The sequence below is a fragment of the Ursus americanus genome, chromosome 7, assembly GCF_024610735.1.
Source record: "Ursus americanus isolate L20-20 chromosome 7, mUrsAme1.1.p, whole genome shotgun sequence".
Taxonomy (NCBI): domain Eukaryota; kingdom Metazoa; phylum Chordata; class Mammalia; order Carnivora; family Ursidae; genus Ursus; species Ursus americanus.
In genome coordinates this window covers 60,951,861-60,973,257 of record NC_142133.1, presented here as the reverse complement: position 1 = coordinate 60,973,257, position 21,397 = coordinate 60,951,861, and the positions used below count along the sequence as shown (strand labels likewise).

The following is a 21,397-nucleotide window of genomic DNA, read 5'->3' as shown; positions in this document are numbered from 1 at the left end:
GAGGTGAAACTTCATCTCTAACCTCAGTCTCCCTCTCTGGCTCTCCCTTCCCCCAGAGGTAGCAGGATTTCTGTTGTATTGGTAGTAAATATACTGAACCAAACTAATACTGATTTTGTGGCACAATATATAATATATTTGTTTTGAAAAATACTGTATAAGTTTCATTAGCTCAAAGAATAATGTTAATTGAACGAATTAAAACTTAGCCAAGAAGCTTAATTGGCAGTGTAGTTTGCTTATGGATTGTTTATGACCATTTCTACTTGAAAGGCAACATTTGTCTTTGTTCTGAGTTAATTCAGGGAAGAATATTTATTTGGGAAGGAAGATTATTTGGGAACACATTTAATTTAAATGAATTAACATCTTTGTCTCATTTTGTATATTTTTTAAATTGGTAAAAATTTCCTGCATTTATCTTTAAAGTTGTTTATATAGTATTGATATATCAAAGCTAAGGTATCCATGTGATACTAGTATCTTCAGTTTTCAAAAGTAGATAATACTAACTAACCATTTAAAACTTATTCATAATATCTTATTTATTTTGGATATTTATTACTCTGCAGAAGGTTTTGCACATGTAAAAGGCTTTAGTAAATCTAGTGTCTGTTATAAACCTAATGCATGCTTAACATAGAAAAATTGGACAATACAGAGAAGTAACTTGAAGATATGTAGAGTACCCATAATTACATCATCCAGTTATGTTAACATTTATATATATAAATTTTTTAATGTGTATTTATGTGTGTTTTTTTAACCCATATTTAAGAGTTTTATTAAGGTATAGTTATACATCACAAAATTCACCCTTTTGGTATATACAGTTCAGTCATTGTACTTACTTTTACTATGTAGCGGTATGAGAATTTTTCTATCAAATAATTTTTTGAAAAGAGATTGTATTTTGAAAAACTTGAGAAAGAGCTTTTTATTTCATTTTGTTTTTTTGCTAGTTAAGGTGATTTTCTGGCAACCCTTTATAACATTATTTGTAATTTCATATCAAGATACCTTGAATTCCTTCTTTAAAATATACAACTACTTAGGGCACCTGGGTGGCTCAGACAGCTAAGTATCCAACTCTTGATCTCAGCTCAGGTTTTGATCTCAGGGTTGTGAGTTTAAGCTCCATGTTGGGTTCTACATTGGGTGTGAAGCCTATTTAAATAAATAAAAATAAAATAAATAAAATATACAAGTACTTTATTTAACTTTTTGTCCTTATAGCTGGATAATACTTGGTTATTTTTTTAATATGAAAACCCTTCCGTATATGAAACCTATTGTTTCTTCTTGGTTTGGATTTCTTCATTCTGGATAATTTCCAAAGATTAGTATTTCCTCTTGGGGTTTATTTTTCCAAGTATCTTTATTATTTCTCTGAAATCAGCCAATTAGTATTTAAATAGCTTAAGGCTAATTAGCAACTGATCTTGAACTTTTGCACATTTTTTTGTTGTTTTAAATTATAGCACAGAATTGTTTTATGGAAAATTATTTCCACTTGAAAAATTTAAGACACAGAAATTTGTCAAAAATGTCTAACTGAGCCCTGCCCCTACTGCATATTTCAACCTTTTTTTTTTTTTTAACAGAGATTACTTACTTACATTTCATTTAAAATTATCTAAGTGCCTGGCTATTTCAGTTGTAAGTGAAATATATTGTTTCAGAAAGGGAGAGTTAATATTCTTTCTTTCCTTCAAAATGCATCTTTTAATTTTTTAAATTGAGGTCATCAGAATTTTAGAACTGTAGAAGTGCTGATTGTTAAGAGTATAGACACAGTCTCATATTATGCTAGAGTGATCTTTTATTAAATTTTTTTCTTGTCTGCTAACAGATGAGAGTGCGAATAAAGATGGATGTGAAGAGGGAGGCTGGCAATTTCTTGACTGAGTAAAGAATAAAGGAGGGACCTCCTCTCTTCTTAACACATAACTTCTGAGTTGTAATAGTTTCCCTGCTTGTCAAGGAGCACTTACTACCCCTTTAAAAACAAACAAACCAAACACAAGGCAAAAATGAAGTGTGTGTGTGTGAGAGAGAGAGAGTACGTGTACATATACACATATTTATATAGCTCTTTTATTTGGTTTTAGGACAACTTTCTTGAATTCAGTAATGAAGTAGTTATTAAAATTTTACTATCTGAAATACTTGACTTTATTAGCTGCCTCTCTCTCTTATCCGTTTATTTACCTGCTATTCTCAGTCACACCTTAAGTCTTCAAATCCGTACAAATTTTATTATACATTCTTAGAGGTTTCCACATTCTGTTTCAGACAGATACTTATTTCATGATTTTAAGGTAATCCAATACCAGCATTGTCAATCAGTTATGATTTCAGACTACTTATATGTCATTTAAGCAAGTTTTAATAGTTTTATATGATACTTCTCTTTGAGTTGCAGAGCGGTGGTTGTAACTTTTTTCTTTGTCTCATAATATGTATACCTTTTTTTTGAAATTCCAAATATTTTTTTACTTTGTCTTTAAGTGATGATTTACTGGAGGATTCAGACAGTGAAGAGCATTCCAGATCAGATTCCGTCACAGGTATGTTAAAAATATCAGATAACCTATTGTTTAAATCCTTTCATTTATACAGTTATAGGTAAAGCAAAATATTACTTAATTCTGAATTTCTTAGTGAATGCAAACTCTACATTTTCATTAATATACACAGAAAACTCAAATGTTAAATATTAGAGATCTTGAATCAGCATATGTAGAGTCCCATACTTATATTTTAAATGGTACATATTTGAGCCAAATTAGTTAAAGTGACAGTTTTACTAAATTTTTGTCACAGATGTCAAGGAATAGACATTAAGCTCTTCAGAATGTGTTTGGTTTATTTGTATAATTTATTCTGTTGTTAAATAAAAGTAACATTGAAATTAAGGTTCTTTATTCCCAAAATAAAACAAGTAAAGAGAGAATAAATTAAGTATAAAATCTTAATCATCAGGTAAGTGCTGCCTTACTCATTATCTTATGAAATATTAAGGTGAAAGCGTGTGCTTCACATTCTAATGTAGTTATATAATAGGCAAGGCTAATAGTACATCTCCGAATAGTTTTTCTGTATCAGAATTCAAATTCTTGTCATTTATTATAGGCTGAATGCATTTCCCAATACATAAAAGAGTTATGTTAACTAACATCTGTTAGAGTTTTAGGGACCGATTAAGATAAAAATATGTAAAGCATAGTACCTGGGAAATAGCCAATATTTTTAAAAAGTGTTACTAAATTGCGGCTGTTCTGTAATGTCCTATCTCAGGAACTGAGGACATATATAACTTGTTAAATCTCTGGGGGAAGAGACATGGCTTTGTATAGTACAGATGTCAAAAATTAGAGTGAGTGTAGAATAGCAAGTGCTCTCTAAGTTCTAAACTGTCATGGAATTTTTTTAAAGCCCCCAAACAATGCTAGACTGATTTGGGGTTAAACCTTAGTTGTCTTTTGAAGTAATTTTTAGCAGTGAAAAAAAATTTTAAAGTAGGAAAATGCCCTGAGTAATTTATGAATGTATAATTAGCTCTAGAAAAATAAGGAATAGATTCATTAAAAAAAAATTAGTCTGATGAAGATAATGTTCCTTTCCCATTTTGTTGTCCTTTTGCAAAAACAGAAAAGGGCTACAATTGCATTTTCTTAATCTGGGAAAAAATAATAAACTGGTCACAGGTTACCTGGAGACCTGGTTAGAGCTTGAATTCTACTAATTCACTCTTTGTCCAGTCACTCATACTCTCTGGGCCTCAGTTTTTCCTTTGTAAAGTGAAGTATTTGAACTAAATGTTCCTTTTTCTGCTCTTAAAGTTTTTGATTCTAACCATAACCTTTCCTTTGTATGCTGTAGCTTTGCTCTTTTCTCTGGGTCCAATGATCTCAGTAGGTATTTTTGTAATTATAGTTTCTATCTTTGGCCTATTTCTTTATCCCTTTTCTACTTCTACCTTTTTCATCTATGCCTAGTTGCTTTTTCACACTTCCTTTAGATACCGTAGTCCTGTTTATCTCACTTCTAGTATCTAGAAAGTCACCATGTATGTTTGTTGGCTTTTTCTGTGGTACCTCATTTAAGGTTGGGGTTGTTGTCCTTATGTAGTATTAAAAGGTAGCTATGGAAAGAGAAGAAAAATCCTTCTGGTTCAAAATTTTTAATTCCCTCCTTTTAGGATTTGTAAGTTCATTTGTAAAATATGTATATTAGTCAGCCTCACTTGGGGTTTCGCTTTCCACAGTTTCAGTTACCTTTGGTCATCTGTTATCCTGAGTAGATGACCTTCTGGCATATGGTCAGAAGGTAAGTAGTAGCATAACGGTAGGGCACATTGCCTGTGTCTTTTACCTCACTTCATCTCATCACATCGGTATTTTATCTCACATCATCACAAGAAGAGTGAATATAGTATAGTAGGATATTTTGGGAGAGGAAACACAGTGACATAACTTTTGCTGTTAATCTCTTACTGTGCCTGGTTTGTAAGTTAAACTTTATCATATGTATGTATACAAATAAAACATAGTACATACAGAGTTTTGTACTGTCTACAGTTACAGGTGTCCACTGGGGTTTTGGGATGTGTCTCCTGCCTATAAAGGGGGGGACGACTCTATCTTCTAGGTTAATTCTGTTATATTGATAGTTTACTGGCGAGTTTATGAAGGCTCGTGTTATGAATGGGAGATGTGTTGTCTTCCTGAAGTATCTAAAATAAGTCATAGATGCTATTTCAAAATTTACATTTACCAACTCTAGGAGATTCCCATCAAAGTGAATGATACAGTCTGAAGAATTATGGAATGTATTTCTTACCTAAGAGACTTTTACCCATTTTTCATTTGAAGGTTATGGCTTTTGAAAGTATCTAGATGATGTCATAGAGAGAAAAGTTTGGTTTTGGGGCCAGATAACCGAATTAAGGATACATTTACTTCTTGTGAAGAGTGGGAAGAGTGTTTGACAGGAGATTGAAGGAGGGTTCAAATTGAAATTTCTTAGTTTTAGAAAAGTGCTTAGGTAAAACCTAGTTGCTTACCTCAGGAAGTTTGGCTGATAGAACTGTTGGCTGACACTACCTAAGTAAGCAGAAAACAGAAGGGTTTCCCAAAATGATTATCTGGAGAATATTGTATTGCAGTCTCTTTGTAGCTATATTATATAAAAACTTGTTTTATAGTCCAGTAGGTTTGAGAAATTCTGAGATAACAGATTTCCTTACTGCAGTATTTGACAGTTGTCATTGTGCTTTGTCAGTCTTCTGAAGTAGAATGGACAGCACCGGATGTTTCTTAGATGTTACTTAAATTGTTGGGAAGAAGCAGAGTAATAATGCCACTTGTCATGCTGCCCTTCTTAATGAATAGTCCCACCTTCTATGCCATTTAATTTGAATATTTCTTAAATGTATGTTAATATATGTAATTTGTGGTTATTTTGTTTTTATCTTTCTCTGTATCATAAACTATCTTTTTAGTTCTGACCATAACCTAAAAAAAAATCATTTATATAAGTTTCAGTTTAGTCCAATAAATAGTTGAACATCCTCAAGATTTATTACAGTGTACTACATGCTATCAAAATCTTACTGTCACCTTTTAATTTCAAATCTAAATTAGTAGAGTTAATACAGATAACTAACGCACGGTATTATAGACAGACTGCGTGTGAATGTAACCAAATGAGTGGTCGTGTAAATGAACAGCTTCATTAGGACAATTAAACTGTTGAGTGTGTAATTACAATTTTCTTCCATTTAACTAGAAATGGTGTCAGATTTAGGTCATAATAGCAACGTTATATGAAGTGAGAAGATTATCCCCAGAAAACGGGAAGTTCTAGATAAAGCTGTCATTGAGCATTTTAAAGAAATACTTAATGAAATAGCAGAAATGGTGTGAGCAGAACTTTTGGTATATGTTAAGTGTATGATGTTCTGTGAATCTCATTTGCACATTACATGGGCGCTTTCAAACTTTCATGGAGTTGTTGAGTTATTTTATACTTATTTCCTTTACTATTCTGTATTTTTCTTATCTAAAATCATAAAGCCAATTCCAGTGTGTTTTTTTTCCCCCCATAAGATCTAGACTTAGACATTATTGTTGCTAATGTTGCTGACTGATAGTATTTTTGCTATTGAGAAAGAAACAAAATGGTTCAGATTTTCAGTTCAATATTAAGAGATTATACCTGGTTTAGGGGTTAAGTGACATCTGTTACAAGGTTTTGTGTAGACAAACATGGCATATTTGGAGCTTTGAGACTGAGAAATGACTTTTGTACTCTTTGTAAGGGGACAACACACAATGGACAAAGGATCATTAAGGGATATTGTAGTTGACTTTAAGTGAGCCATGAATTAGCAGAAGACACTTTATGCTTCACTTTAAAATGGCAAATTTTGGGTTTTTTCCTTCCTAGTTATAATTTTTTCCTAAGCTGAAATTAGAATTGCATTGTATACTGTGATAATCAACTGATAATTAGCATGGTGGGGTGGGAGGGAGGAGAGCATGCTATGACTTCTTCTAAATGGTGAAAGAAAGGGAACTGACACTATAATCATGTTTCATGGATATTCTATAAAGTGTGTGACAGTTATAATGGTATTGAGTGTTTTTTGGTTTAGAATTGAAGGACAGAAATCCTATTATTTTGATACTAATAATGTCTTCATTCTTTAACCGTTCTCATAAATTAAAAAGGGTGGGGGAGGGTTGCTTATAAATTGCCAGGAGAATATATTCTGAATTGAAAATGGTTTTGACTCTCTTGAATACCTTAGTGGTTTTTCTGAATAGATTTATCTCAGATTTGATTAACTTCCCCTTAAAGTACTTTAAATTCTTCCACTTACATGATTATAATGCACTGATTGGATGAGTAAGAAAAGAAAATGAACGAAAACATTGTACTAAAGATTTATGACTTACCAATCTCAGGACCAATTCTAATGAATATTGTTCCTTTTCAAAGGGCATACGTCACAGAAGGAAGGCATGGAGGTCAGCCTTGATATAACAGCACTCAGCATTCTGCAGCAGCCTGAAAAACTTCAGTGGGAGATTGTGGCCAATGTGCTTGAAGATACTGTTAAGGATCTTGAAGAACTTGGGGCAAATCCTTGCTTAACAAACTCTAAGAGTGAAAAGACAAAGGAAAAGCACCAGGAACAACACAACATTCCCTTTCCATGTTTATTAGCTGGAGGTTTATTAACATATAAATCTCCTGCTACCTCACCCATTAGTAGTAATTCTCACAGGTCACTGGATGGTTTAAGCAGAACTCAGGGTGAAAGTATATCAGAACAAGGGTCAACTGACAATGAATCCTGCACTAACTCAGAATTAAATTCTCCTCTGGTAAGGAGGACTTTACCCATTTTGCTTCTTTATAGCATCAAGGAATCTGATGAGAAAGCAGGAAAAATATTTTCACAGATGAACAATATAATGAGCAAAAGTTTGCATGATGATGGCTTTACAGTTCCACAGATTATTGAAATGGAGCTGGATAGTCAGGAGCAGTTGTTGTTGCAGGATCCTCCGGTGACTTACATTCAGCAATTTGCAGATGCAGCAGCCAACCTTACCTCTCCAGATTCTGAGAAGTGGAACTCTGTGTTTCCCAAGCCTGGGACTTTGGTTCAGTGCTTAAGGCTGCCAAAGTTTGCAGAGGAGGAGAATCTTTGTATAGACTCCCTAACTCCTTGTGCTGATGGAATTCATTTGTTGGTAGGACTGCGGACATGCCCTGTTGAATCCTTGAGTGCAATAAATCAAGTAGAGGCCTTGAATAATTTAAATAAATTAAACTCTGCACTATGTAATAGACGGAAAGGTGAGCTGGAATCAAATCTTGCTGTAGTGAATGGTGCAAATATTAGTGTAATCCAACATGAATCACCAGCAGATGTACAAACTCCTTTGATAATTCAGCCCGAGCAGAGGAATGTTAGTGGTGGATATTTAATACTTTATAAAATGAATTATGCCACTCGGATAGTGACTTTAGAAGAGGAGCCAATAAAAATCCAACATATCAAAGACCCCCAGGACACAATTACCTCGCTCATTTTGCTTCCACCAGATATATTGGATAATCGAGAAGATGACTGTGAGGAACCTGTTGAAGAAATGCAGTTAACCTCAAAGAATGGCATTGAAAGAGAAAAAAAGGCTGATATTTCTACTCTTGGACACCTGGTAATAACCACTCAGGGAGGATATGTAAAAATATTAGATCTTTCAAACTTTGAAATTTTGGCCAAAGTGGAACCTCCCAAAAAGGAGGGCACTGAGGAACAGGACACATTTGTTTCTGTCATTTACTGCTCGGGCACAGACAGGCTGTGTGCATGCACCAAAGGTAAGCTGTTGGTTTGTTTGGTTCTCCTACAAATCTTACAAAATCAGTGTATATGGCATTCAGTTATATGCATACCTCGTATGAATTTTAGATCCGTATAGATGGAGAGGAATTTATTATTTTTTTTTATGATGAAGCGGTGAATCTTTCTACTGTTTTAACTTTTTAAAACTTTTTTCTACTGCCCTAGGTAAGGATTCTAATTGTAAATAAGTTAATAAGTCTCTCAGAAAGTATCTTCTCTGCTTTAACCTCAAGAAAATAACCTGCTGTTGTTTCTGTGAGTCCTGACTCTGCATCTGCTCAAATTTGTGGCCTTGGGCAAGTTACTTTAAACTCAGTAAACCTTTGTTTATTTATAGATGAGGATAAGAAGGCCTGTTACCAGGCTTCTTAGAATGAAATGAAATAATGTATGTAAGGTTTTTGGCACAGAGTATATATACTGGTCATTATTTCCTCCTGAAATAAAAATATTTAGTGAATAATTACTAGTTTCGCCAAATAAATTTTTCTTGTGTGATTTACTCTTGACCTTTGGCTAATGGTTGAATCAGCTTTGCAACATCTGAGGCCCCATACAGAGTAATACATAGTGTGCATTTCCCCCCCTACTTTTCTTATATATTTTAAGTTGGAAAGATAAAGCAGTATTTGAAAAGGATTACTGACAATATCAGGCAAAATGAATAGTTTTATTGATAGTATAGTAGGAATTTAGGGCCAGGAGATATTTGAAGCCCAGGTAGCTATAACCAGTGCTTGGGAGAAGAACTGGGTGTGTGGAGAGTCATACATTTCATTTGTGGTTCTTGGGAGGAATTAACCCAAGTTTTTTTCACTTTAAAAGATTGCAAGAGTTGGCCAAGAAGGGTAGTGGTGAATGTAGTGGTTCAGATTGCCTTCTTTGAAATACACCTAGTAAAATAAGGGGAAGAAAAGTCTTCAAATAACATCAAAACCAAATAGATTAATTTTAAAAACGAGCAATGCAGAATAACTTTAGACTAATTAAACTTTGAATTAGAGTTGATAAAGTTTAGAAAAACCATCAGAATACTTTGTGGTGTGAAGGATAATTTGAAGTTATTGATCATGTATGTGCCAGTTCACTGTTGAGAGAGCTTTACTTCTCATAATTCGTTTAGTCATCATGCCAACTTTATGAGGTACATACTGTTATTGTCTTCATTTTACAGATAAGGAAACTGAAGAAAGGAGAGGTTAAGTAACTTGCCTAAGTCACAGAGCTAATAAATGACAGAGTCAGCATTCATACCTGGGCATCTGTCATCAGGGTGCTTAAACTACGTTGTACTGCCAGAATGTAACAAAAGCATAAGACTTGTAGGGGCACCTGGGTGGCTCAGTTGGTTAAGCGTCTGACTTTGATCTCAGCTCAGGTCTTGATCTCAGGGTTGTCAGTTCAAGCCCATGCTGAGTGTGGAGCCACTTAAAAAAAAAGTAATGGAGTGTACTTAAAAAAAAAAGATGACGACTCATACGTTGAGTTTTAAAGAATCTTTTGATATGAAAGATTTAAAAAACGAAAACAATTTAATATGCCATAGGTCATCCAGAATGGAGCTGGTTTTGGAACCTGAGTGACCTAGTCCCGGGGCACATCTGTGTAAGATACTAGTATTTTCCAGAAATATAGTCAGGGTTTAATGATTTTAATTGTTTGATGAGATATGCTTTTGTGAGACAGAGGAGAAGTAGTATTTAAATAGATTAATGTATTCTTGGAGTTTGGACAATGAAGAGTTCTAGGAATCGATCTCATGAGATAGGGAATTTATCCGGATGGGTCAAAGGATAAGAAAAAGTCTGAAAAGTTAAGCACTTTGAAAAGTATCTCCTAGTTCTTAAGGATTGACTGATCCGGATAGACTTGAAAAGATGAGATTAGTAATAAAAAAGAGGAAAGAAAAGTTGATGTTTTAAAATGTATATATGACAGTCCAAAAAGTGGTTGTAAAATTTTTAAAAAGGATTACAGACTCTGAATCAAAAGGACATTACGTTTTCATGACATGTCATAAGAGTGTATTCAAATAGCATAAAATCTCTTTTTCTGCTGGAGACTCATTGAGCCTTTTGATAAAAATCTACAACTAATGTTGTAAGTTAATTTCAAATAGTATTAATAATGTACTAAAGGTAGATTTGATACCGCAATGTTTGATTAAAGTTCAGAAAAAGGATATACATACACGTACATATATACATATATGTGAAATAAAGAAATAAGGTCCCTTCCAGCCACCAGCTAACAATTCCAGAAACGTGGGCCACTTTCTCCACTGCTGGCACATGGCTGAGGAATGGGGGATGGCAGCTGCTTCCTGCAGGCCACTTTCATGAAAGATCAGTAGCATTTCCCTTTATCAAGCATTCTCTGGTCATTGTTTCTTATTAGGTTCCAGAGTTCTAAAATAGTTGATTTCATCACTTTCTAGTTCAGTAGCTGACCTCTAGAACTTCCTACCTAGAACTTCCTACTCTGCCATTTGGTGTGACATTACTGGTGCTTTTGTGTATATATATTTTTTAAATACTTTTTTTGGAGTTCTGTTCTTAGTGATTTAATCTGTCACAAACTACTTAGAATAATACTAACTTAATTCTAGTAAAATACATTTTGCTCTAATCTTTTTTCTCCTGCACCTTTGTGCTACCATTGTCTTATATGTTGCATTAAGATAAGTTACAAACCCAACCAAAAAGAGTTTATACAATCTTTGTCTTTTAAAAAGATTTACAAAGAAATGAGATAAAATATATTGTTCATCTACTTATTGCATTACCTATGTACTCATTTCTGGTACTTTGTGTGTGTGTGTGTGTGTGTGTGTATGTGTATGAGATAGAATTTGGTAGTGCTTTCATCTTGAAGGACTTTCTTTAGTACTTATTACAAGGCAGATCTCCTAGTAAAAAATTCTGATTATCCTGAAATATCTCTATTTCACATTCGTTTTTGAAGAATAGTACTGTATATAGAAATTATTGGTTGACTATTTCTGCACATCTCATTCAGTTGCCTTTGACCTCCGTTGTTTCTGGTACGTCTGCTGTTAATTTCCATCATTAGATCTCATGAGTCATTTTTTAACTTGTTGCATTAATGTTTTCTCATTGACCTTTCAGCAGTTTGACTGTAACATAGGTACCTGTGAATCTCATTGTATTTATCCTACTTGAGGTTCATTGAATTGATTGGATTTGCAGTGTTGTAATGTTTTTCTTCAAATTTGGGGAGTTTTTGTCCATTATATCATCAAATTTTTTTTCCTTTGCCTTTTCTGTTCTCTTTTTCTGGAATTCCCATTACATATATGCTCTTATACTTTATCTGTCCCGTAGGTCTCTGAGATGCTTTTCACTTTGAAAGATCTTTTTCTTTTTTTTTTTGGATTGGTTAATTTCTTATGCTCTGTTTTTATTTTACTGATTCCTTCTACTGCCATCTCATTTCTGCTTTGAGCCTCTCTGATAAACTTTTCATTTTAGCTATTTTATGTTTCAACTCCAGAATTTCCCCTTTGTTCTTTAAAACAATTGGTTTTTTGGTTGAGATTCTCTACTTGTTGAGTCATTTCCACCATTTGTTCCTTTAATTCTCCATACCTGATTTCCTTTTATTCTATAAAAATACTTACAGTAGCTTCTTTGAAGTTCTTGTCTGCCAAATCTAAATCTTGAGAACTCAGAAATATTTCCCAGTGATTTTGTTTTTTTTTAAGCATGGGTCATTCTTTCTTCTGGTGTCTTACAATTTTTAATTTAGTACTGGACATTTTAAATAATATTGCAGAATTCTGGATTCTGATTTCCCCTCTTGGGAGGTTGTTGTTGCTTTGTTTATTTGTTCGGTAACCCATCAGGACTACATCTGTGAGATGTTTCTTTTGCAGTGTGCAGTCACTGATGTCTCCCATCATTTTTTCCCCCTAGAGGTTTTCATTTTTAAGCCTTGTTTCTTATTTGTTGCCTCTGTGTCCACTTAGCTTAGTATTCAGTCAAACATTTTGATAAATGATTGTCCCCAAGTAACTTTACCAGAAAGGTGTGTTCTGGCTTTTATGTGCTTTATTTTTATTTTCTGTCATGCCCTCTTACAACTCTTCTGCATATGCATGGGGCTTAGTTGACTGGAAATGTGTGGATGGCTTGGGCCCCATCTGGTTTTGTAACACATGTGTACAGCCTCTGATCTTTGTGGATTATGTGGAGGGTTTGCCAACCCCCCTATGTTTCTTTTGCTTCTTGTAACTTTGTATTAAGGGCAGGGTCCTGACTTCAGGATACACCTCATTTTTGTTGCCCCTGAGCCCTTTAAACTGATGGCTCTCTAAATCCGTTGGGCCCCCTTGCAGTAGCATCCCTTCTGCTGGTTTTCATTGCTTGCGCCACCCTGGTTGAATGACAGTTTTGTCTGGCTTTATAGTTGCTTTCAGGAAGAGGAGTTGTCATCTTCCTTGTTCTGTCATGTTGAAAGTGAGTCTCCAAATACTTTTGTTAGAATATTCTTTTATCCATTGATTTTTGTCTTAAATATTGCTAACTTTGCTTTCAGTTTTTTTCTGTGAGAACTACAAAAAAATAGAAATTCAGTTTCATTTCATTTCATTGTGAATGCTTCAAAAAATTAAGAATCTTTGTTCATTTTTGTTACTGCTGAGATATTTAGCTAGTGCATCAGTTTCCTCATCTGTAAAGTGGTCACAGTAATAGTCCTTATTGCCTCAAGGGGTTTTGGGAAGACTAAGTAAATGAATGTAAGCATTTAAAATAGTGTCTTACACATAGTTAGTACTAGGTAAATAACTGTTTTCACATATGTTTGTGTATTTGCCATTTTTTAAAATTAAATTTAATTTTCAGTCTGTAATACCTTGTCAATTTAATTTCTAAATTCTGGAAGATATGTCACTTTGGCAGCCCTGTTAACTGCCTGTTGAGTGATACTAAAATAAATTGAGTTTCTTAACTAAGTAGTATGCATTTGTATGTTTATCCATATTCCGTGTACCTATGCTGATAAAATTTTACTACACTGTAGGTGGTGAGCTTCATTTTCTCCAAATTGGAGGAACTTGTGATGATATTGATGAAGCTGATATACTAGTGGATGGATCTCTTTCTAAAGGAATAGAACCATCTTCAGAAGGTTCCAAACCTTTATCAAATCCTTCAAGTCCTGGCATTTCAGGTATGATACGAAGTTTTTAAATGAAATTTTAAAAATGCAAATTCTTGTGATGTTCAAAGTTTTCTGAGTCTTTCTTAAATAATGTTAAAATTTCTTTCAGTTTCTACAGTCAACTCTTGGTTACTTTGTTGAGGGAGTTCATTTCTTTGTTTCCATTCTTTCACTGGGCTTGTTTTTGTTTATTATTTATCATTATTTATCATTTTCAGTAGTTACAGATTGTTGTGAACATTAAAATAAAAAAATGTTTTTTTACCTGTGGTGGGTTGGCCGGTATTAGTGATGTTACCTAAGAGGTAAAACATTATTTTGGCCATTAAGGAGCTTTTGGTCTAGTTAGGGAAAAAACATGAAATAGGGAGTTGATTAAAAAAGTATAAAGTCAGTGGAGTGGCTAATTTACTAATATTACTACTGGAATTGAAAAGCTTGAAAAAATATTCTCTCCCTGGGGTAGTATATTGAGATCCTCATAGCCCCATTGTGCACCATTAGATAGGTTTGTTTTTGTATGTTGTTTTTGACTTTTCTCCTCTCTGTGTTCTCTACTGCCCTTCAGAAGTATTTTTTCAGAAGTAATGTGAACATGTTACTCCTGCTTAAATCTTGGACTTTTATGAAATAACTCTCGTCTTCTCAGTGTTTGTTACAATAAACTTTTCATGATTTCTTAAGTGTATAATTACGTTTCATGCTGTTTACATGTTATACTAAGCTCTCTTTCCCCACCCTTTATGACTACAGTTAGTCCTTTTGTGCTTCCACAGTGCTGTTACGTTTTACTCTTAGTCCTTAATACATTCTATTCCCTAAATCTAGCATTTAAAAGGTTAATAAATCTTTAATGAAAAGTGTGTTTAAACTCAGATGTATTCCAAATAGAACTAATACATAAAGTTGGTATTTGGTTTTTATGGACACTTAATATTTGGGTATTTGATCATTTTTCTTTGCATCAAAGGCAAACCTTTAGTGATTACTAGTGTACATGCTAACTTTAGTGACTATCACTGTAATCTATGCTATCTTACATGCCAGGGTTTTTCAGCCTCAGCACTATTATGTCGTTTTGGGCTAGACAGTTTTTTTTTTGTGAGCAGACTGTCCTGGGCTGTATTAGCAGCATCTCTGGCTTCTATCTGCTAGAGTCCAGTAGCACAATTACCTCTTTACAGGTGGCCCTTGGGAGGCAAGATTTTCCTCCTGGTTGAGATAAACTGACTCATGTCTCATGCTACAATAAATCAAGACTTGATTGTCTTGATCAACTATACAGTTTGGTTTAAAAAGCTAACATACTGGATGTTTCTTATTTTATAGGTTATTGTTATAATGGAAAAGAAATTTATATTTTTAAAAGATTCTTAAAATTTATTTATTTGAGAGAGAGAGAACAGGAGCAGGGGGAGGAGCACGGGGAGAGGGAGAAGCAGATTCCCTGCTGAACGGGGAGCCCGACGTTGGGCTTGATCCCAGGACCCCTGGATCATGACCTGAGCCAAAGGCAGATGCTTAACCGACTGAGCCACTCAGGCACCCTAAGAATTTTCATATATAGTCCATAAATACTATTGAGTAGAGAAAAGATGAATTAGATTATAAGGAAGCAAATAATGTAAAGAAGGGTTATTGACATACAATTAATGTTTACAAACAATATTTAACAGTTTCAGTCTGATTTAAAAAGCTCTAAGCTTTGAAAAATGTGGTTTGAAGTTACTTTTAATAATTTTATAGAACTTGGTATAAATTTAAGTATAAATATTGGTATGCATACAAGATATTCTTAACTATCACAAAAGTAGGAAAAAGTCCTGGTAAAGCTTTTGGTTTGTAAGTATTTATCTGCCATCAGTGTAGTTTTGACTTTTAAAAAATTTCTTTTATATAAAGTTAAAAAGGGCAGATGTTATGTACTTATTGATGTTTAGCATTTTGTTTTGTAAATGATGAAGTCTAAAGGTTATTTATTGATTTGATAAAGACTTAGCTTGCATTTCAGCACTACTTCGTTTCCTTTGTTAACTTAGGGCTGGTTAGAGCTCATTCAGGGCTCTTCTAACAAGTTACGTTTGGGTTTCTCCAATAAGGATTACCCTTTTTGTAATTTAAAATATTCAAGATGGATTTTTATTATGGCCATTATGTAGTCAGGGCTAGTTACTTTATTTGCATATAGATATCTGAGCTAACATTAATAACTCTTAGGATAGTTGGCAAGTTTTCTAATTGAATAGACAAAAAACATGAATCAAAGCTCTTTTTTTAAAACCTATTTGAAATTCTATATTCACTGTTGTTAAGGAGTTGATTTATTGGTGGACCAGCCATTCACCCTTGACATCTTGACATCTCTTGTGGAGCTAACCCGCTTTGAGACTTTGACTCCACGGTTTTCAGCTACTGTTCCTCCATGTTGGGTAGAAGTTCAACAAGAACAGCAGCAAAGGAGGCATCCTCAACATTTGCATCAGCAACACCATGGGGATGCTGCTCAGCATACTAGAACTTGGAAACTACAGACTGACAGGTAAGATATTCTTCTAAGGTATTTGATTTTAAGCCCATGTTATGTATTTGTTAGAAACAACATAGAATTCTTAGGTATATTGTTGCTTCTCTTAACGTCTTTATATTAATAACTTTGTTCTTCTCATTTGTCACTTAATTTTGGAGATTTCTATATTCTTAGTTGTAGAATAAAATAGAGTAATCCAGCATTGCGATTAGTTTGGGCACTCAGTTCACAAGTTTATTTAACAGATATGTATTTATTTATTTATTTTTATTTTTTAAAATTTAAATTGATTTAATATAGAGTGTATCATTAATTTCAGAGGTAGAGTTCAGTGATTCATCAGTCTTCTATACTATCCAGTGCTTATCACATCACATGCCCTCCTTAATGTCCAGACCCCTAATTACCACATCTCCCCTATTTAACAGATATTTATTTAGTTGTTTATTTTTTAAAATTTTATTTATTTGATAGAAAGCACAAGCGGGGGGGTGGCAGAGGGAGAAGCAGGTTCTGCACTGAGCAGGGAACCCAATGTGGGGTTCGATCCCACACAACCTGAGCTAAAGGCAGACACTTAACTGACTGAGTCACCCAGGCGCCCCTTAGCAGATAATTAAATGCTTGTTTTATGCAGGCACTCTTGTAGGCACTAGTAACATAGCTGCCACTGGAATTTACATTCTCTTGGGGATAGAAAGATAGTAAGCCAGTATCTAGTGTGCCACATAGTCATAAAAGCCATGAAAAACGATAAGACAGTATGGTGTCAGAGTAGTTGCTGGGTATGTGCATGTGTGCAAGAGTGAGAGAGAAAATATGGTACTTTTTTAAAAAAAATATTTTATTTATTTATTTATTTGAGGGAGAGAGAGAGAACATGGGCAGGGGTAGGAGCAGAGGGAGAAGCAGACTCCCCGCTGAGCAGGGAGCTGACAGAGGGCTCCATCCCAGGACCCAGGGATCATGACCTGAGCCGAAGGCAGATGCTTAACCGACTGAGCCACCCAGGTGCCCCAGTATGGTACTTTTTATATAAGGGGCCAGAAAGACCTCCATGAAGACATTAATTCCGAGGTAATAGCAAGTACAAAGACCCTGAGGAGTTTGGTTACTGAATTCTGGTGAGAGTAAGGAAACCAGTGTTGCTGGAATGCAGTGAAGGTAGGGGAGAGTAGGAGGGAGGCCAGGTCAGAAGAGGTAGGTGGTCACCAGAGGACAAGTATCCTTTATAGGCCGCAGTGAGATTTTTATGTGGTGTAAGATTAGGAAAATATTAAAGGATTTTGGATACAGGAATAATTTATATATTAGAAGGATGCAGTAAGACTACTGTGATGACAATAGATTATAAGTGGTTGTGTGTGTTGGAGGGCAATGATAGAAGTGAGGGTTCTAGTTTGGATGCTATTAGTTTGTTGATGGTGGTTTGGACCATGGTGATAGTTGTTGAGGTGGTGAAAAGAGTGGTCAGATTCTGGATATAATTTGGCATAGAAGGAATAGTATATGCTGATATATTGAACATCTGGTGTGAGAAAGAAGAGTCAGAAATGACTAAGGTTTTGGATTGAGCTGATTGAAAAATAGAATTTCTGTTTACTGAGGTTGGAGTGGGCAATTAAGAAGTTTGGCTTTACTTATGATAAATTAGAGATGTCTGGTAGACATTTGAATGAGTCTGTAAATCAATGGAGTATGATTTGGAGATTTATTTTTCAACCTTTATATGGAATTAAAAATCAGAATAGACATGTCTAAGAAATAGAAGAAGTTCTTATTTCAAAATGCAGATTCCTGGGACCCCACTCATAGATTTGGGGTGGGGCCCAGGAATCTGCAGATAATCATGCTAATAGTCCACAGTATAAGGAACAGGGTTTATTGGAATGTTCAGTTCCCAAGATAGGTGTCGATTTCTAAGGTAAGATCAATTATTACCCTAAGTTTAACCTCTCTTTTGGGAGCTGATCCCATTGAGAAGCATTGAGTTTTGTTGGAGGCTACAAATCAGAGAGTATGAGAAGTGTTATTAATGATGATGTGGTTTTGGCCAAAGAAAGACTTTTGCTGTATTTAGCATTTTCCCCCTTGTTTGACAGCAACAGCTGGGATGAACATGTATTTGAATTGGTTCTACCGAAAGCTTGTATGGTTGGACACGTGGACTTCAAATTTGTTTTGAACTCAAACATCACCAATATTCCACAGATACAAGTGACACTGCTGAAAAATAAAGCTCCGGGCTTAGGGAAAGTCAATGGTAAGAATGAATCAAAATTTATATTTGAAAATTTTTGGAGTTGATTTCTTAAAAAAACTAATTTTCAACTTGGCTGTCTAGGTTTCACGTCCCTCCTCTCCACTCTCTCCTCCACCCCGTTGTTTTTTTCTGTTCTACTTCTGGTGGTTTTATTTAGAAAAGTTAATTCTAGAATATTTTGGAGGTTTTCAGTAGCTCAGTATTGTGTAAAATTGCATAAACTGGAATAATTTAATTTTGCTATTTGGGAAATTCAGTTGGTTCCTTCCTGAATTAGTTTCACTTTCATCATTCCTAGATGTGCACATTTTTCTTCCTAAGCGGAGACTTGATTGGGAAAAGAACTTTGTTAATGGAAGTCACATACTCTTTTAAGATCAGTAGTGAAACCTAACCTTTCATTTAATCCAGAAACACACCCAGAAATACACCCAGCTTTATTTACTTTTCTTACAAGTTCAGAATTTGATATATTGAGTCATTTTACTCAATCTGTTTAAATAGATTGTATACATTTAGTATGTCGGGAACTAGACGTTTCTCATCAGTGTTTTCTCCTTAATAGGTTAATTTAAAAGGCTGGGGATGATTTCAGAGTAAAAGGGCTGCTTTACACCAGGGAGTAGAAACAGTGAAACCTGAAAAATTTCTTGTTTTCAAAATACATATGTATGTGTTTGTGTATATGTGTGTGTTTGTGTGTGTGGTGCATTCTTTTGAATCATGGCAGATTCTGATTTAACTGGGTCTAGGGCTTAGGCATTGGTATTTTTAAAACTTGTACTCTGCAACGTAGGGTAAGAACTTTTACTTTAGTTGCCAGCAAATTATTTCTCAGGTGAATATTTTAGTACCATTGAAAGGAGTGTATGAAATGATTAGTGGAATCTAATTTTTTTTCTTCTTCTGACAACCATTTTGTAGCATCTGTGATAAAAATCACAGTGTTCCCATTTTAACAGAAAATTTTAGAATTTCAGGCACATAAATTATTGATATTAAGCAAAATTAAGTTTACTAATATTTTTATCCTCTAGAAACAGCAGTAGATAGGCAGATCACCTTTCCTTTGTCTCCAGCTCTTAACATTGAAGTGGAACAAAATGGGAAACCGTCCCTGGTTGATTTGAATGAAGAAATGCAGCACATGGATGTAGAGGAATCACAGTGTGAGTTAAATTATAGAGCTGTTGTCCATGACAGTAAAAGGAGTAGTGATCCAAATGCATCATGTTGGGCAGAGATTTCCTTATGGCTTGCAAAAACTTGGTTTTAAAAACACAATTAAAAAATAACCTATAATTCTGCTTTGGCAATATGCTTTAACTTTCAGCTCATCTTTGTGAACACAGCTGCGCTAATACTCGCATTCTTGTTTTTTTAATATCTTGGGATTTAAAATCATGTCATGGTTTTATAATATTTTTTGACGATCAAGGTGAATGTAAATAATATGGGAATGGAAAACAACATATATCAGATATTTGAAAATATATCAGATCTTTGATTATAGTTCCTTAGCATGATAGTGAATTCTTATTTGAACACATTCTAAGTGTGGTATTTTGTGTGGTGGTATTACATATGGGATGGATATTTGCTTATTTCATATTTTTAAATTACAAACTAATTTAAAAGAAAATATGTATTTTTTCTTTTTAGGTCTTAGATTATGTCCATTTTTAGAAGATCATAAAGAAGACATTCTGTGTGGACCAGTATGGCTTGCTAGTGGCCTTGATCTATCAGGGCATGCTGGGATGTTGACATTAACAAGTCCCAAACTTGTTAAAGGTGAAGTAGCATATTTTACAAAAACAGAATAAATAATGCTACTATTGGAAAAATAGATTTTTTTTTTAAACTGATCTCAGAAAAGTAAGATTTTGTTTTGTTTGGAATTTGCATTAACAGTTCCATCAGTTTCCTGGTAGCTGAGGTCATTTTCTCTCAGAAGTGACTGTATTTTTATGTGAAACTTTTGATTCTACTTTCTGTGTTTTGGAGGTCTCAGTTCTTTTAGAGAAAGCATTAAAAAAATGAATATATGATAACTTAGTGTGATATCGCAGAGCTTTTTTGAGTAACCAGGTGACATGTTCTGGCATGGTTGCCTTTCCCATCAACTTAAGAGTCCTGTGTCTTTAATTGTATATTGTTATAATATTTTCTCTTAAGAGGGTTTTTATAGAAGAGTTTTGATAATATCAGATGTAATTATTTGAGTGTCTCACATAAACACATTATAATTAATGTATATTTTAAAACAATTGGCCATTATGTAGAGGATTAATATTGCATTAGTAGGACTTTTATATATCAGCTTTTGTATCCCGGGGTAAATTAAAAAAGCCAATAAACAAAACACCTACCTTCATTATTAAAGTTATTTTGGAGGTGGGGTGGGATGTGCAGTTCTTCTGCAAATCAGGAAAATACCTGACCATGCAGATAACAACTATTTTAATTTGTGTACATTCCTTCATATTAGTTGTCTACATTTACATATTTACCTTTAGTTGCAGACATATATACAAGTTTTAATGTGTTCTCTTGACTACACCTCATTCGTTTGAGATCCTGTGGTGTGTTATGCCACATACTGGGGTATATATACGTAGTGAGCCAGAGTAATAAAATCTCTTATATTGCTTCAAGTATAAGTTACTTTTGTTGAATGAGAATGTGAAACTTAAATTTGTATATGAAAATAAAGATGTTGGCTTTGACAAAATGGGGGATGCAATTAAATGATATGCATTTCAAAAGACTCAATTTAAAAGTATTAATTTTTCTAGAATTTACCAAGAATGATTTTTTATTCTTACCAAATATTCCAAAAATCTTTGGAACTGGAGAAATTGATAGCTAAATTTTTAGAGGAAAAGGATGATATGGATCAAAGAAGTTTGGAAAAAGAAAATAGAGGAGGTCTTGTCAGATATTAGAACATAGAATAATAATACAGCAATAAGAAGAGTACCTGTAATGCTAG

At 34.1% G+C, this 21,397-nt stretch overlaps 1 protein-coding gene across 13 annotated transcripts in view; it reads left to right on the top strand.

The window, feature by feature from the left end:
• Window positions 1–21,397, top strand: part of BIRC6 (baculoviral IAP repeat containing 6) — a 226,981-nt gene that overhangs the window by 46,018 nt on the left and 159,566 nt on the right. For 8 of the 13 annotated variants that reach the window (XR_006781730.2, XM_045809115.2, XM_045809108.2 and 5 more), the window contains exons 9-15: window positions 2,512–2,570; window positions 7,009–8,403; window positions 13,472–13,621; window positions 15,926–16,151; window positions 18,242–18,402; window positions 19,440–19,571; window positions 20,065–20,196. Coding sequence is in view for 12 of the 13 variants with exons in the window: in XM_045809115.2 (XP_045665071.2) it covers window positions 2,512–2,570; window positions 7,009–8,403; window positions 13,472–13,621; window positions 15,926–16,151; window positions 18,242–18,402; window positions 19,440–19,571; window positions 20,065–20,196 (2,255 nt within the window). In the remaining variant the exon portion in view is untranslated. The remainder of the gene's footprint in view (window positions 1–2,511; window positions 2,571–7,008; window positions 8,404–13,471; window positions 13,622–15,925; window positions 16,152–18,241; window positions 18,403–19,439; window positions 19,572–20,064; window positions 20,197–21,397) is intronic. The other 5 variants (XM_045809113.2, XM_045809112.2, XM_045809111.2 and 2 more) reach the window with 2 other exon arrangements.